Source organism: Paramacrobiotus metropolitanus, unplaced genomic scaffold (genome assembly GCF_019649055.1).
Source record: "Paramacrobiotus metropolitanus isolate TYO unplaced genomic scaffold, Prichtersi_v1.0 Parri_scaffold0000005, whole genome shotgun sequence".
NCBI lineage: Eukaryota > Metazoa > Tardigrada > Eutardigrada > Parachela > Macrobiotidae > Paramacrobiotus > Paramacrobiotus metropolitanus.
Genome location: NW_026570225.1, coordinates 1,126,224 through 1,138,802, shown reverse-complemented (window position 1 = coordinate 1,138,802; position 12,579 = coordinate 1,126,224). Strand labels below are relative to the sequence as shown.

The window sequence follows — 12,579 nt, the reverse complement described above, 5'->3', positions numbered from 1 at the left end:
AGTATACTTAAGTATAAATAACACTGACAACAGAACAAACAGACACTGCGGTGAGCAAATATCTAGCAAGGTGTACAACCTGTGAGGGTAGCGCTTTGTAAATGTTGATAAAATTTTGATAAAGTTTGATATTGTTGATTTGCAAACTTGCAGATCAACAATATGGATACCAGACTTGGGCCGCCTTTTTGCGGAGCGGGAAAATTCTCCGCCATTCCCGCCCCTCCCCGCTTTTTTGGAGGGCGGGAGCGGGCGGAAGTTTTGAGTTTGGAGGGACGGGGCGGGGAGGAAAAAAGTGTGAGCGGGCGGAAGCGGGATTATTTCAAAGGCGGGCGGAGATCAAGCATAAAATAAAAGTTAACATCATTTACTGAAATATCTTCACTATTTTTTATAGAATTTCTAACGGTTTTGCGGCGAAATTGGTTGTTGGCTTCAGCTTCGCGCAAAATTGGCAACTGGTGTGGTCTTTGAACAGACATTTCTGAAAAAGAACACACGGAAAAAAATTAAAAAAGGAAAAGCACCGAAAATTTTTTTCTCAATTTTGGCGGGCGGGTGGCGGGAAATTAAAATATGGCGGGCGGAAGTGGGAAATTTTTTGTTACGGCGGGGCGGAGCGGGGCGGAAAATTTTTAGCAAGAGCGGGGCGGGCGGAAAGCGGAGATGTCGTTGGCGGCCCAAGTCTGATGGATACACATTTCTTAAGAGTTGAGTGTCCATATATAAAGAAATTTCCACCTGATTGTTTTAGGACCTTTATCGCTTGTACAAGTGTGCACAATAGGATAGATTTCTTATGCACTGTGAAACCAAAATCATCCGCGTCAGGCTTGCCTGCACCGCGCTAAAATTTAAAACATCGGATCGTTATATATTTGTATATCTGCATATCTGCATTACATGATGAATCAATAGGCCTTGTTTATTCAACCATGTTTTTTAATGTAAATGTACATTCATCGCTTTTTAAAATTTTATTTAATATCATCTATGTGCACTCTGCGTACACCTCAAAGCCAGTAGTGAGATCGCACGTGAGAAAGCTTTCAATACGGCAAATTCGTATTTAAGATAATATATATAAGTAAAAATATATAATTGCACCAGTACATAATTGTCGCATGTTATTGTCGATGACTCGATACACACTGTGTAGTTATCTCGTCTGGCCATCCATTTCATTGCGTCTGTTCCATTAATAAACCTAGTGTATGTCCATTCACAAGTTGGAGCACAATAGTACAATTGTACATATACCCGTTTTGGGTTTTGTTCGCTAGCGCTTCGGAAAAGTGCAAATTTTTTTATTTGAAAAGTTCTGTATAATTAAAAGAACATATTACGCTTCTTTTTCTGTTTTTAGTATGTTAAGTATAAAAGTACAGTTAAAGTCAGTGAAGCGGTAATTCTAAACCAAGCTTACTAGAAAGAAGTGCAGCTCTACAAGGGAACCAGACTAGGCCAGCAGAGTAAATGTTTTTAACAGCTTCGAGGAGAATGTTTAAAGAACAGCTTCCTGTCCTGGTATTCTGAGGCGACCAACTGGCTCATCAACCACAATTTGCCGATAATCTGATCTCGCCCATCTTCAGTTTTTCTGGCAGCCACCGTGTACAGCAAGGAATTCGGCCGGACTTTGGAGAGGTTAACGCGGTAATCCAATTTACTCTTTGAGTCCCATCCGACAACCGCATTAGGCAGGAAACGGAGGAGTGTCGGCGCTTTTACCTTTTTCGTGTCGGTGCTGACGGCTGCCGCGTCGTACACTGGCAATCGATTTTCATCCAGCGGTCGGTGGCAGTCCCCTCCCGGCAAAAGCTTTAGTGCTTCGTGCTGGACGGTCAAAATTTTGGTGACGTTGGGATCGAGCGAAGCCGGACGGAAAGTGGAGAACGGCAGAGAGAAAACGTTGCGGTCGTCTCCCTGACCATCGGTACCATGGATATTAAAAGTAAAAATGTTCTCCGATGGCTTTCCATCCACGAGCAGTTTCATTGCGAAGGACGGTTTGAAGCTGGGATTGTTGATGTCACAAGGACCCAAAGAAAATCGAATAATTCCAGGAATAAGCGCACCCGCCTTGAACACTCCGGTGTAGGAGGAATTAGGAAATATCTGTAGCAGCACTTTTCCGCTGCTTCCATATGTATGCGTTAGTTTAGGTCGGTCCATGGGGAATTCATCCCCGCTCATTTTGAACGACATGATTACAAAACTCTGATTAAACAACTGATCGGACACTGGAGGTTTGTGACATTCAGTTGGTAGAGCGTTAGACTGATAAGGTTTTGCTGCGATGTTTCTCCAGAGAATCTCTTGCTTAATCCACGCCGGCAAAGATTCGTAGTCGCGGGACAATGGCGACAAGGAAAGTAATCGTGGGAGTGGCAGTGTTGGCGCTACATGTCGGGTAAGGACGGAAAGGTCATCCTGGTAGTCGTTATCGGGGAGCTGATATGCGTCGAGATCCAGTTGCACGGAGAAGACGAACGGAACCCTTCCTATGGAAAAGCCGCATATGAAGAAGGCTTTGCTTAAAACCAAATACAGCGGTACCATTGTGGTTTCATTGACAAATGAAATTTCTGTAGCTTCTGCTCATAAATAAGGAAGAACGACTGAGGTGACTGTGCAAAGAGAGAGGAGATTCAGGGTCTTTATATATCCTGATGTGAGCCTTTTTTGTGTCAAAGTCAAAATGATTATGTTGTGATAACATCCTTTCTGTATAATTTATAGCTTGAAATGACGCGGGGTAACACCCGGACACCTAACATTTGTTGGATAAGTTAAACAGTTTTCCAGGGCCTAACTGCCAGGGATTCCGTGAGTTACCTGGCTCCTTTATATTTGTCCGGTTTATTTTGCATTCCCTTTCCAACGCGATGACGTCGCACTCGACTAGACGGCTGCTCACAAACCGCGTGTCTAGGCAGTAAAACGTTAGGTCTCGTTTGCATAGAATTGTCGTACATTAACTTTATGATCCATGTATTGAGGTGATAACAATTATTCCTGTTTGTATAAGTGCACTTATGCAATATTTACCTTCATTTTGCCACAGGGAAATATTTATAACGTTCATATTCAAACGGTTAATAGTCAAATCAGAGTCATACTAGCTTACTAGTCAAATACTGGACGATAGATGTATGTAACATGGACCGGTAACGATTGTTAAGCAGCAACAGGTACTGCACCGAATCTCCAAATTATTGTGCCTATGGACTATGATTACTGTACAAAATGGTTAGAAAACAATGGCATGACCAAACACTTTACGAAAGTATTCACGATCGATACTTATGCATAAATGGCTATGGGTCAGCGTACCCTCATATTCCCAACGTCGCACCTACCAAGTCCCATAACGTGAAATGTATTTAAAAAAATATAGGTACTGAAGTACAAAAGGTGTCAAAATGGACAGCTGTCCGCTTCATACACAATACAGCTCCTTACCAGTGGAAAGCGCTCTGGTAAATTGTCATGTATTGCTCTGCACCCTGCATCCATCAGCCTCCAAAAAAAAGTCCTCGGATTCCGAGGAACTGTATAACATGTAATGTACTCGTATTGTTCGAGTTCCTGTGTAGTTTACTTTACAGACACACTCACGACCGAAGCGCTCGAACGTTGCGCTGTGGTCATTGCTTTTGACACTGCCGAAGAACACCTCCCATCCACATTTCCTCATTGGCGTAAATTGATGGTGTTCTGTAATGTGATTGCCGGGAATCTCCTGAGCTCGGTAAATATTTCATTGCAAACAGCCACATTCATGAACCGTTTGGCATTTGATGCTTGTTATAATGCAGTTCTTCATTGTCCGGCACTAAAATGAATGGGCTCGAAAGATTACAGCACCCGCGGTGCTATTTTCTTCTTGAACTTAGGGATGACCTTTGCTCTGTCTACATCGAGTGTCGTAATACTGACGAATTAAATTACAGGTGACTGTTACGCTGCTATTTATTTTGACCATCGCGATCCAGCATCCATAGACAGCCAAGATTTTTTTACTTACTTGTTCCAAAAAGCGCAACTTTTTCTTTTTCGTTGCACTCCTCTCACATAGCGTAAAATTAAATAGAAGTCATCAACAAACGCACATCATTCTGCATGTCGTTTGGATTGCCAATTCTCTCCTCTAAAAACGGAAAAGATTGGTATTTGGAGCCTTGTCTCTGATTTTTGTAAAGGTGTGCTGTTAGATCGGTGAAGTGATCAAATTTGTATCCTATGACACTTTAAAATTCAGTTTGTGCATCGCGAAAATCCGCTTCTTACTAGTACTGTTGGGGAGCACAGAATGCTACTGTACTTGTACACCAAGGTTAAAAAGGTTAAAAATGCTGAGGTCAATTTTAACCTTATTACAAATGCGAGTTTTTAACATTTTTCAGTTTTTAGTTTTAAAATGGATAATTTACAGATTTTATCAGCATTTTCGGCGTGCAGATTATTGTGAAAATATATAAAAATTTGTGGGTGCCTTAATTCTGGCAACGTCTGCTGAAATTTTTCAGTGCTTCTGGCCTACACTAGTCGCTAAAACACTCCTGCATACGATAAATTAAAACAAATTTCGTTTATTTTCAACGGATGCCTTTCTGTCAATTCAACCGATGCCTTTCTGTCAACTTTTTTGTTTTATTCTCGATAAGTGTCATATTACTACGTCTTTCGTTAATCGCCTTTGCTGCAGCAGAGACATTTGTAAAATGCTGCTTTAACGAGATCGTTAATGGCAGCGCGCAGTTTGCCCAAACCAACATAAAACAGCAACGGATTAACCCAGGCATTGGTCAAAATGCAGAACTGCTGCACCGCAAAGAATACTGCGTTCCAGTACTTCGTCGTATACACCATGATCCAGTAGACATGATTAGGTGTCCAGAAGACAATGACGGTCAACACAAGGTACAGCAAGATGCGATTGTGGGAACTGGTTCTCGCATGCTTGGCGCGGATCATACTTGACAGTTTGCGTCTTTTGCTTTCCGCCGTGATTCTGTAAACGCGAATTTCGTGGTCCAGCTCCAGGGAAATGCTGACAGAGCGACGCTTCCGGCAAGCAGCAACTGGAGGATCCGGAAAGGAATTTGTAGCACAAACAAAATCTGGAAAGCGGACCACGTTCATAAATGACGTAGTACTAGCAGATGACGTATGTTCACTGCTGTGGCACTCTTAAAAATTACAAACGAGCCTTAAAAATGATAATAATACAACATGTAATATTTGCATTGTTGGAGCAGTTATTACTGAACAAAAGCGCTATATACATTCTCATCTTATTCGTGATTATTGACCAAATCCGCAGGTTTTGTTACTTTTATGAACTGCTGGAAGCTTCGAACTCAGTGCAGACCATAAGAAACATCATAGTTTACATTATACATATAACATATGCATCTCACAACACGTTACCAGGAAATAGCTACATTAGTACATGACATAAATCATCAGATTAATGCAAAATCGTACCTAAAGGATTAAGGTTAACGCCGCTCTCGCTAGGTCGCAAACGCTTCTTGTGTAGTTTCCAGAAAATAAATGGGCAAGGCAGTAACACCATTACCTCCGTTATTGTGAAACTGAATATCTCCACAAAAAGTGCCGAATAATACTGTACACTTGTATTAACTAAGCACTCGATGTCGTACGGGTCCTTCCAAACTCTTCCCCGAATGATCACCGGTAAATTCAGTATATTGACGAAAGCAAATGAACCGGCGATCAAAATTACCGCCAACTTTTTCGTGTGTCGCTCCTTGTAAGCTACCGGGAAGGTCACTGCCCACAACCGATTTATCGCGATTAGGACATGGCCGTAGCGCACCGCCGCACTGAATATGACGTCACAATATAAAAACGCCCCACAGAGGAAATCATTCCACGGCCAGTAGCCGTAATATTCTCTAATTAAATTTCCCGGCATCGACGTAATAGCCAGTGAAAACTCCAAAATACACAGGTTGGCCACATACATATTAAAAGCCGTGCGGACGTGGCGATAGCGGAGGAACACTAAGATGATTAGGGAATTAAATAGCAATGTGGCGAGGCAGGATATTGCCGTGAACGAGAACATTAGCCCGATGACGCGATCCGTGTTCACACCTTTTTGGCTGGATGTCGCATTTGTGATGTACTCCTCGATTTCTGAAGTATTATTGTTCCACATTTGTTATTAGCAAAGCTTTGGTTGCTAAATTTTAAAACTGCTGTGATCTTTCTCGGCTCCAAGTTTTTTCAAAATTCCAACATGCACACTGGAGCTTTAATGACACGTTGCCAATTGAGAAACAATCATACTAAACCAGTATGAAAACAACAAAAACTGTAAGCATCAGAAAAATATAATATATAAAATACTAGTATATGCAAGGTACTTGCATAGTACCTTGCATGCAGTGGTTGATGTGCTGAACGCAAACGCAAAGCAGGTAAATTGCGCAAATTCATTGTCAAAAAGCAGCAATTTCTAATTAATTGCTTTATACAGTGCCGTATAATTGCAAAATCTAAGTTGTAAAACTACGTTTTACTCCGGCAAAAAGCACTGCACATGAATGTGTTTTCGTCCACCGAAAAAACTAGCTGTTGTAAGTGTCAACTTTCCAAACAGAGCTACTAAACAAAATATATGCTCGGCTGCGCATCAATGTTGGATTATATTGGCCGATCATGAAATTTAATTGAGATTCTCAAGTGGAAAGTTTTGCTGTCACCGGAAAAATTGGTAATATGATCTGAGCTATGGTATGGCTTCCAACCCAAAAATGCTCGTTTCCAAGAAATAAAAGGTATGCTTACTGCTTGATGGCCGTTGTTACTTGCTAGTACGCTGGTAATTTCAAAAACTGTCCTTGTCAAGGAAATTCGTTTTTGTAGTGTAATGTTTTTTCATTTACTGTTCTCGTTTATGAATGTATGTAATTGCCCAAGTTTAACAATTTTTGTTGTGTGGGTAAGTATTTAGGCAGATGCACCATATCATAACACATTCAAGTTCTATAAGGTGGCCGATTTTAACGAGATCTTATTCAAGCTCTTACTCCATTATGCAGTTGCGCTTTATGGAATATGCAAAACGATAAGACAAAAAGTTCATTAATTTTAAATTTTCGTGATCAATGAGAAATCAAAGTTAATAAAATGGGCTTTTTAAAAGAAAAACTGTACTACCGGGTGGCTGAACAAAATGGCGGTCTCATTTACACAGTCGCCCTGGGTCCGTCCAATGTTCGATTGCGATAATTATTTCATTCGAAAGAGCAATGTTTACCGCATACAAAAATTAAACTCGGATTACATTAGGCAGAGGTCTGGTTTTATCTTAAATTGTTTTTAAAAATTGGGCAGGTTTTGATGATGTCCTGAAAACGGAAATCTGAAAACACCTATTACAAATTAAAAATTGCTGTTGTTCAGCAGAGAGCGTTAATGTAATTTACGTTGCTATTTCGGGTTTGGGGGTGGTCTCCAGTTCTTTTTATGTAAAGAACTGCTGTATTCCAGCAACCGTGTTTGGCCAATACACGGAATGACGGCGATTGGGCACGGGACAATTTTCATGAAATTCGTCAGCAGAGATTTTGATAGTAAATTTCTGGCCAGCCCTTCAGACGTTTATCTGGTTCAGCACTGCCTCTGCAAGAGCAATACAGCTAGTAGCTACTGTAAGAAGCTAAAACCGGCATTTTTTGGTGCAGTCCGTAATGCGGGCAAAAATCAGATGAAAAATACTCATAAAAATCAATTAAAAAACCAGCATTTTTTCGGAAAGTTACAAATTATCCTAACTGCATAACTACTTCTGTGAATGCACGATGTCTACAACTTTTTTTACAGTCAAAGTAGACGTCATGCTCTAGATAAGACACTGGAGATTTTTCAAATAGTACGTACGGGAAAGCAATGCTACGAGATTCTGGGTTTTGAGACCTGGGACACGAAAAATTTTCACCCGATTTCAAATAGCTCCAGTGCAAACGACCACGACTAAAAATTTTTAAGAACGCTTTGCTGATTTTGGTAGCTGAATAAATTCTCTTTCAGATGAGCTTAAACAGTTTGCGGTGCGACAACTGGCCCGCAAGCAGCAAACGAAAATCCGAGACCGCCATTTTGTTCAGCCACCCGGTATTTGCTCAGCATATGATTGTGATGGGTGATTGATTGATTTTATTTAATAATATCTCCTTTTCTGTAGTTTTATTGCTCAAGCAGTATTAATCGACAACAAACCGTGTGCCGCTCTTAAACAAGCTATACAAAGATTCCCAGTTGCTTAGTGCGGGACAAATAAATACTGTATTTCCATTCCAACAAACCAAAGCATCCCGTTGCAACCAAGAGAAAGGCGAACAAAATGTACACCTGTACAACGACACACACAAACGCTCGTAGAAATAATCCAAAAGCACATCCGGCAAATTTGAAGGCCATCATGAATGAGTATGATCCCGTCCAGTCGTCAGCAAATATCCTGATCCAAAGTCCTTGAACAAAATTTAGTTGCATGCACTGGGAAATTCAATCAGACTCAGTCGCAACAATTAAACTATTTTCTGACTCTATTTTCATGATTTTGATCAGGGATACGTTCTAGGTAAGAAAAATGCACACTTATAATAATATGTAAATCAGTCCATGTAACCAGTAAGCGTAAAGTTGTATACGTAAATTAGCATTATTTATTCAAATATAGCGGTAAAAATATTGATATCTAATGGGAACGTCGTATTACGTGCGACTGCATATCTGTAAGTACTTTTACTAAATGGTTGATCACCAAAGTCTCCAAGCATATTTGTACATAGGCAACAATTATTGTCAGATAATAACTGTAAATTATACAATTATAACTACAGTAATTATAATGATTGTTAATAATAACTGTTGAAATACATTCGGTATATAGTTTCGAATGAGTGCTTGCATAGGTTTTTTTCTGTTAGTAAGAAACTGTGATAGGATCAGGCTAAGAAAAAGCTAAAAAGTTCGTTAGAGTTATCGAATTACCGGTTATGAGGGCCGAGTACGCCCCTTGAGTCAATCCCAAGACACCAGACATAACGAAGAAGACAGGAACATCATGATTTCCGGGCAACCAAGTAGACAATACAATTTCGATCCCAGCTTGAAAGAACGTGATCCAGATCAAAATGTGCACTCGCTTAATCTGACGACTCATTTGATAAGTTACATATAGGGATAATGCCCAACTTCCGGCGTACACTGCCAATGACCAGCCCACATAATCTGCTGTTAATGCACATTCAATAAAGTCCTGCAAAGCACCATCTTATTAGGGAACTGCCTTTAATTCCAGCCGGCGCGGTGCTTGCTATTCTACCACCGTATTCTAGTGATGCCACCGGCCACGTAATTATTAGCTGTACATGTAATTATGAAGAGCCTTGTTACTCAAAAAGCTAATTATTGCAACTACGTAGTAGCTGAACAAGGCAGAAAACAACTGCTGTTAAAAGTAAGTTAGTTGACTTAGATCGACTAGACGACTTGATTTCAATATCTGCTGTGCTGATATTTCAAATCAATATTTTGTGGGATTATTTCATTGTTTGTATTTTGTTTAGCAGAAACCAAAAGGAATACTGTTGAAAATAAAGTTTTGCTATGCCTAATTCTGCGTGCTTGCTATAATTTGTACCAGCTGCTGCGGCAGTAAGCGGCTGTCGCGTACGTTATGACATTAGTTGCACCACTGCTGCTTTTGAAAATATCATAAATGTTGCACTGTGTGATTGTAGAGGGAACGTCATGTATGTTACTCGTACAGTATGTATACTGCAACATTATGGGACGCGGGAAATGTCAGATTGATTGTGGTGGCAGTTAATGGAGACCGGAAACGGTTATAAAATTGCTTCGATTACATATACGGCAGCAATTTTTAATGCATCAGCTGATCAAATGTAATCGGCTGTAATGCCATTTAGGGCGAAACGTGGCCATTTTAAAAATCACCGCTTTTCCGCTTTCTGCACGCCGCACCCGAAAATAAACTACATAAATTCAAGAAAGCCTTGAAGTAATTACTACTTGAACAGCGACATATATGGATAGCTCTCGTCCCAAAATAATATTAATTGAGCAATTACTACTCCGGAAACATTGTTATTGTTCCAATGTGCGAAGCTTCCAGCGTATCCAGGCAAATAAAAGTACGAGTATATTTTTGCAAAAATTAGACTTGCTAAAGCGCAAAATGTATCGATTTGTCGAAAAGTATCGAACTTATTACTGCAATGAAAAATTGTATCATGTCGGCACCGGCAATATTTCACGGCCCCCGGCCCACTTCCATTCTGAGCACCGGAAATGAACAGTACGAAGTAGCAGTCATCCCCCCGCTGCCCATTAATCACCCCGTACTGTGTACACATACATGTACTGTATACCCATCACACTGCAGCGGGAGCACACCATCCATTGCCCATGCCCATCGAAAGATTATTAATTACCTGTGAAAAGCTTGTCAGCATAAAGGCCCAGTGCAGTCCGATGAGAAAACACACCGGGAGGAGCGTCTGTAATTTATGATTGTAGCACAGCAAGTCAACAAGGCCACGTAACTGACTAATGATCGGCGGGGAGTAGTGCTGTTGCAGCGACGTGCACTCACTGCTGTCCGACGCGGAACCACCGGAGAGCAACTCCTCCTCGGCCGGCTGCTGCTCATGTGACACCACCGCGCGACTGCGCCCGCGCTGCTTCCGGTTGTGGTTAATGTTGTTTTGCGCTCTAGCGAAGCACACCATCAGTCCAGCGGCCAGGCTGCCTAGGCCCGCTACGCAGCCAGCCAACAGGAAGAGAATCATGTTCAGATAATCACCGGCCTCATCCATCATCATCGGGTGGTGCAGCCGCGCGGCGACATCGTGCTGGCAGACGTGCGAACCACAGTGATGCTGCATATCAAGCGGATGGACAATTACTCTCTTGAATTCCGAGGGAATCACCCACATCCGCGCCACACTGCAGGTTATGGCGGCCAGCATTATCCCAGTCTGTAGCCACACTTGCGACCACACATACCATTCTCCCGCCGTGGATTTGGCGTCGCTGGTAGCGTTGACCTTCACATGGGCGTACTGGACAGCGAGACCGATGACCTTTTCCCCCTGCCATACGCTCAGCACGCCCAGCATGCCGCCGCACACGGCGTTCACAGGGATCGTAACGTACACCCCCGGGAAAAAGGTCAAACTGACGGCGTACCCGACGGCCGTTGCCCCGGTGACAATGGGAACACGGTCCGGTTTGATCCAGTAGCAGACCAGCGGGTACAAGAATACTGACGATAAAAACGCGGCCGAATAGAAAACAGTGAGATTAGCATACTGGACGGCGAGTTCGCGGTTAGCAAACAAGGCGAAGACAGTTTGTGTCGTGACAATACTGAGATTGATTAATGTCATAACGGCAACATGGCCGGCGTACATGGTGCGAATGACGGTGGGTCCGAGGGGACGGGTGAGCGGAGTGATTTCGCTGATTGCCGGACTCCAGTATGAGCCGTCATAATGCGCTCCATGGGGATTGTGTAATCGGCAGGTCGTCGTCGGCTGAATGCCGGCGGAATGTGCCGCTGGGGGATCGTTATCGGTTAGTGGTGGGTAATGATGCTTGATTAATGATTTGCCGGCTAGATGACCGTCCGAATGGGAGCGAGCCAACATCGCGGCCGGCATTCTTCTCATCCGTCATGAGCGCAACAGCCGCACGGAACCGGAAACCGGCAATTGACAATGGACATTCTTAGGCCACGCCCATGCTGACCGGCGTGCATGGACGAGTGAGGAGCGCTGCAGCGGATTGCCTACAGGAGATAATCCCATTAAAATGCCGGTTGTGTGTGTTTTGGTATGGGCATAAAATCTCTCTGACATGAATACTGAATTGCACGGGGACGGGATGTTTTCGAAGTAAACAGACGTACTGTGTATATCCACCGATGAGGACAATGATTTATCCACGCGGTATCAGAGCGTTCTTCCCGGTCTGCAGGCCACGGCGCTGGCGTATAACTCTCACTCATTTGAAATTTGACCGCAATGACAAAGAACACTGTATCCAAACGCGCGCGTCAGGGTGTGCTGGGCAAAAAGTGCCGGTCTCGCTTTTCCCGTGTACAAACAATGCCGATCGTCCCCGGCCACAGTATACAGTGGCAAGGCAGTTGAATCAATATTGGCCAGATTGAATGGGATGTGTGTTGTGGGGGATAAAAGGGAAATGTCTCATTTCTTTAAGTGATATGTAGGAAAGTGTTCATGCATGTTATTTATGTGTCGAAGATATCTGACTGTCAGTTACCGTGCATATAAATCGGACCAGTATACGGATAAAACAGTAGCGACCGGCGGAGCGTGCATATACCGCGCGTACTGCTACTTATATGGGAAATTCATGGGGCCATAGCCGTGGAAATGTTCCCATAGAGTGCACTGTCAGAATGACAGATTTTAATTGTATGGCTTGTAATGTGTGTATGTAAATACGAAGTCAATGGCTTATAGCCAGAAGCTGTAACTCCGG

At 42.6% G+C, this 12,579-nt stretch overlaps 3 protein-coding genes across 4 annotated transcripts; all 3 read right to left on the bottom strand.

Annotated features, from left to right (window-relative positions):
• Positions 1-1,370: 1,370 nt before the first annotated feature.
• Positions 1,371-2,620, bottom strand: LOC129581327 (uncharacterized). The gene has a single exon (XM_055472328.1). The coding sequence runs from the start codon at positions 2,560-2,562 to the stop codon at positions 1,483-1,485; it is 1,080 nt and encodes a 359-aa protein (XP_055328303.1). The 5' UTR covers positions 2,563-2,620; the 3' UTR covers positions 1,371-1,482.
• A 2,034-nt stretch (positions 2,621-4,654) lies between these two features.
• LOC129581326 (probable G-protein coupled receptor No18) lies at positions 4,655-6,445 on the bottom strand. The gene is made up of 2 exons (XM_055472327.1): positions 5,494-6,445; positions 4,655-5,126 (listed from the first exon to the last, which is right to left on the bottom strand). Exons 1-2 carry the CDS (start codon positions 6,191-6,193, stop codon positions 4,693-4,695), a joined length of 1,134 nt encoding a protein of 377 aa, XP_055328302.1. The 5' UTR covers positions 6,194-6,445; the 3' UTR covers positions 4,655-4,692.
• A 1,701-nt stretch (positions 6,446-8,146) lies between these two features.
• LOC129581210 (uncharacterized) lies at positions 8,147-12,489 on the bottom strand. Of its 2 annotated transcripts, XM_055472169.1 has the most exons (4): positions 11,981-12,489; positions 10,503-11,860; positions 9,037-9,304; positions 8,147-8,513 (listed from the first exon to the last, which is right to left on the bottom strand). In XM_055472169.1, exons 2-4 carry the CDS (start codon positions 11,739-11,741, stop codon positions 8,281-8,283), a joined length of 1,740 nt encoding a protein of 579 aa, XP_055328144.1. In that variant the 5' UTR covers positions 11,742-11,860; positions 11,981-12,489; the 3' UTR covers positions 8,147-8,280. The 2 variants fall into 2 exon arrangements, with proteins under 2 accessions (XP_055328144.1, XP_055328143.1); XM_055472168.1 differs by having other exon boundaries at positions 10,503-12,489.
• Positions 12,490-12,579: the final 90 nt, after the last annotated feature.